The sequence below is a fragment of the Penaeus chinensis genome, chromosome 17 (assembly GCF_019202785.1).
Source record: "Penaeus chinensis breed Huanghai No. 1 chromosome 17, ASM1920278v2, whole genome shotgun sequence".
NCBI lineage: Eukaryota > Metazoa > Arthropoda > Malacostraca > Decapoda > Penaeidae > Penaeus > Penaeus chinensis.
In genome coordinates, this window is record NC_061835.1 from 22,384,813 (window position 1) to 22,387,312 (window position 2,500).

Sequence of the window (2,500 nt, forward strand, 5' to 3'; positions counted from 1 at the left end):
TAACTATTTATTTCTTAACCGTGATGGCTTGTACTTTGTACACCTGTGCGTAAGCCCTCCATTGCTGTTAACGATGTTTTCGCGCTAAGTTAGACTAGCCGTTGTTGTGCGATAGTCTGTGCGCCGTTTTCTTTAACTGTTTCGCTTGCACAGTCAGTTTGGAACAGACCTTAATTTCTAAGTGTGTGCTTAGATATTTGGTACTTATTCATAATCGGTGTTCTTGTTTTAGAATTATTGATTATCGTAACTTTGATAGCGTGATTAAGCGTTCATCTTTTGTTTTGTCTATCGAATTCATATTCGTTTGATAGATTCTTTATATTTTTAAACATGTCGCTAAACTTAGTAGAGCTCGTTAAGTGTGCTAAGGAAGCCGGTCTTTCTGCCGCGGACATAAATGCTTTGGTCTTGAAAGATGAAATAAGATACAAAGAGCAAAACGAGAGAGAAGAAAAGCAAAGAGAACGAGAGGAGAGACAGAAAGAGCGAGATCTGAAACGCGAAGAGTTCGAGATTCAGGAGAGGGAAAGACAGCGCGAATATGAAGCGAACGAGGCTGATAAGCAGCGCGCTCATGAGTTGGCCCTTGCTCGCGTAAGACCCGAGAACCCTTCACTAAATGACAGTCGTGATCATTACCCTAAATTAAGAATGCCTAACTTCACCGATGGTAATGACGATATAGATGATTTTTTACGTAGGTTTGAGAAATTAGCAGGTTTGCAAGGATGGGATTCTAATGATTACCATATTTATCTCGGTTCACTCTTGGGAGGTAAGGCCTTGCAAATTTACGTGAGTTTGCCAGACGATGTTCTAAAGGATTACAGTCAGTTAAAAGATGCATTGTTGAAGGCGTATAACGTTGACGCAGACTCCTACCGTAAAAAGTTCAAAGAAAGTAAAGCTGGTGAAAACGAAACTCACGTTCAGTTGATTACGAGAATGACCCAGTATTTAGATCACTGGTTAATCATGAGTGATGTAGAAAAGGGGTATAACTCGCTGTTTGACTTCTTGATACGCGATCAGCTGTTGAGTAATTGCCCTCTTGACCTTCGCATCTTTCTCAAAGAACGAACGTTCGTTAGTACAGTGGAAATGGCCCAAGCAGCGGATAGGTTTCGTTGCGCCCATAGAGCTGTCAGAAGTCGTAAAACGCCTGTTAATGACGACACTACTTTCAAGAACGACCCGAATGTTTCCCTTAAGGATGTGATTTGTCACTACTGTTCTAAAGCGGGTCACATACGTCCTTCTTGTCCCGAACTGAAATTCTCCAAATCTAAGACTTCTCAGAAAGTAAATGCTGTATTTAAAGCTGACATAAATTACGATCACGGTATTACGTGTGAAGGATCGTTGTATGGCAAGCCGGTAAAAGTATTTTTTGATTCAGGTTGCTCGTCAATTATAGTTAAGGAATCGCTCGTGCCCGCCTCGGTCAAGCGAGGAAAGGTGGTTGTGCTGCATGACTACCTGGGGGAGCGGCGCGAATTCCCCACCGCACGTTGTCTGATTAGGAGTAAATTCCTAAATGGATGGTTTAACGTCGTGGTCGCCCCGATAAAGTTCACGGATATACTCATCGGAATGGTGCCGGGTGTCAAGGTGTCGAGCGTGAACATACCGAATATGGAAGTAACCGAAACTCCAACTCCTCAGAGGAGCGAAGTTAATGCTGTCGCGACACGGGCTGCCAAAGCGAAGGAAAATGTCGATCCTGACAAATTAATTGTTCCTGACTTCCAATTTGAGAACGTCTCGAAACCCGATTTCATAGATGCTCAGTCTTCCTGCCCTTCTTTAGAACACATTCGCTCTAAAGAAAGAAATAAAGCCATTGCTACTGTAAAAAGTCGCTCGGTAAAGTTCGAACGCATGAATGGGTTGATTTACCGAATTTGCGTAAAGAGTAAACACGAACACGAAGTCGGTGAGAAACAATTGGTTGTGCCCCGTAAATTTATTCCTATAATTTTGTCTATGGCTCACGATTCACCACTGGCGGGCCATTTCTCTCATCGAAAGACTGCAGAAAAAATATTTCATAAATTATTTTGGCCAGGAGCAGGCGCAGAGATCAAACGCTACTGTCGCTCTTGTCATGCTTGCCAGAAAACCGTTCCTAAAGGCAAAATCAGAAAGGCGCCTATGGTTCAGATGCCAGTCATAAGCGAGCCGTTTTCCCGAGTGGCGATTGATATCGTCGGGCCGATCTCCCCGCCCTCTAGCCGAGGCCACAAGTATATGCTGACCTTGATTGACATGGCCACCAGATTTCCCGAGGTAGTTCCTCTGAGAAACATAGATTCTTAAACTGTTGCTGAAGCGTTGCTAACCATTTTCGCTCGTGTGGGAATACCTAGAGAGATTCTTTCTGATCGTGGTACTCAGTTTAAGTCTGATTTAATGGCAGAGATCAACCGACTGCTTTCTATTAAAGCATTATACACTACTCCGTATCATGCGTGTTGTAATGGCACTGTCGAACGGT

At 43.4% G+C, this 2,500-nt stretch overlaps 1 protein-coding gene across 1 annotated transcript; it reads left to right on the forward strand.

Annotated features, from left to right (window-relative positions):
• The first annotated feature begins 654 nt into the window (after window positions 1–654).
• On the forward strand, window positions 655–2,322 carry LOC125034104. Its single transcript, XM_047625745.1, has one exon. It carries the CDS (start codon window positions 655–657, stop codon window positions 2,320–2,322), a length of 1,668 nt encoding a protein of 555 aa, XP_047481701.1.
• The last annotated feature ends 178 nt before the right edge of the window (window positions 2,323–2,500 follow it).

What these genes read in the sequence shown, in the direction of transcription:
- LOC125034104 (XM_047625745.1), top strand. Translation starts at nt 655, where the DNA reads ATGCCTAACTTCACCGATGGTAATGACGATATAGATGATTTTTTACGT.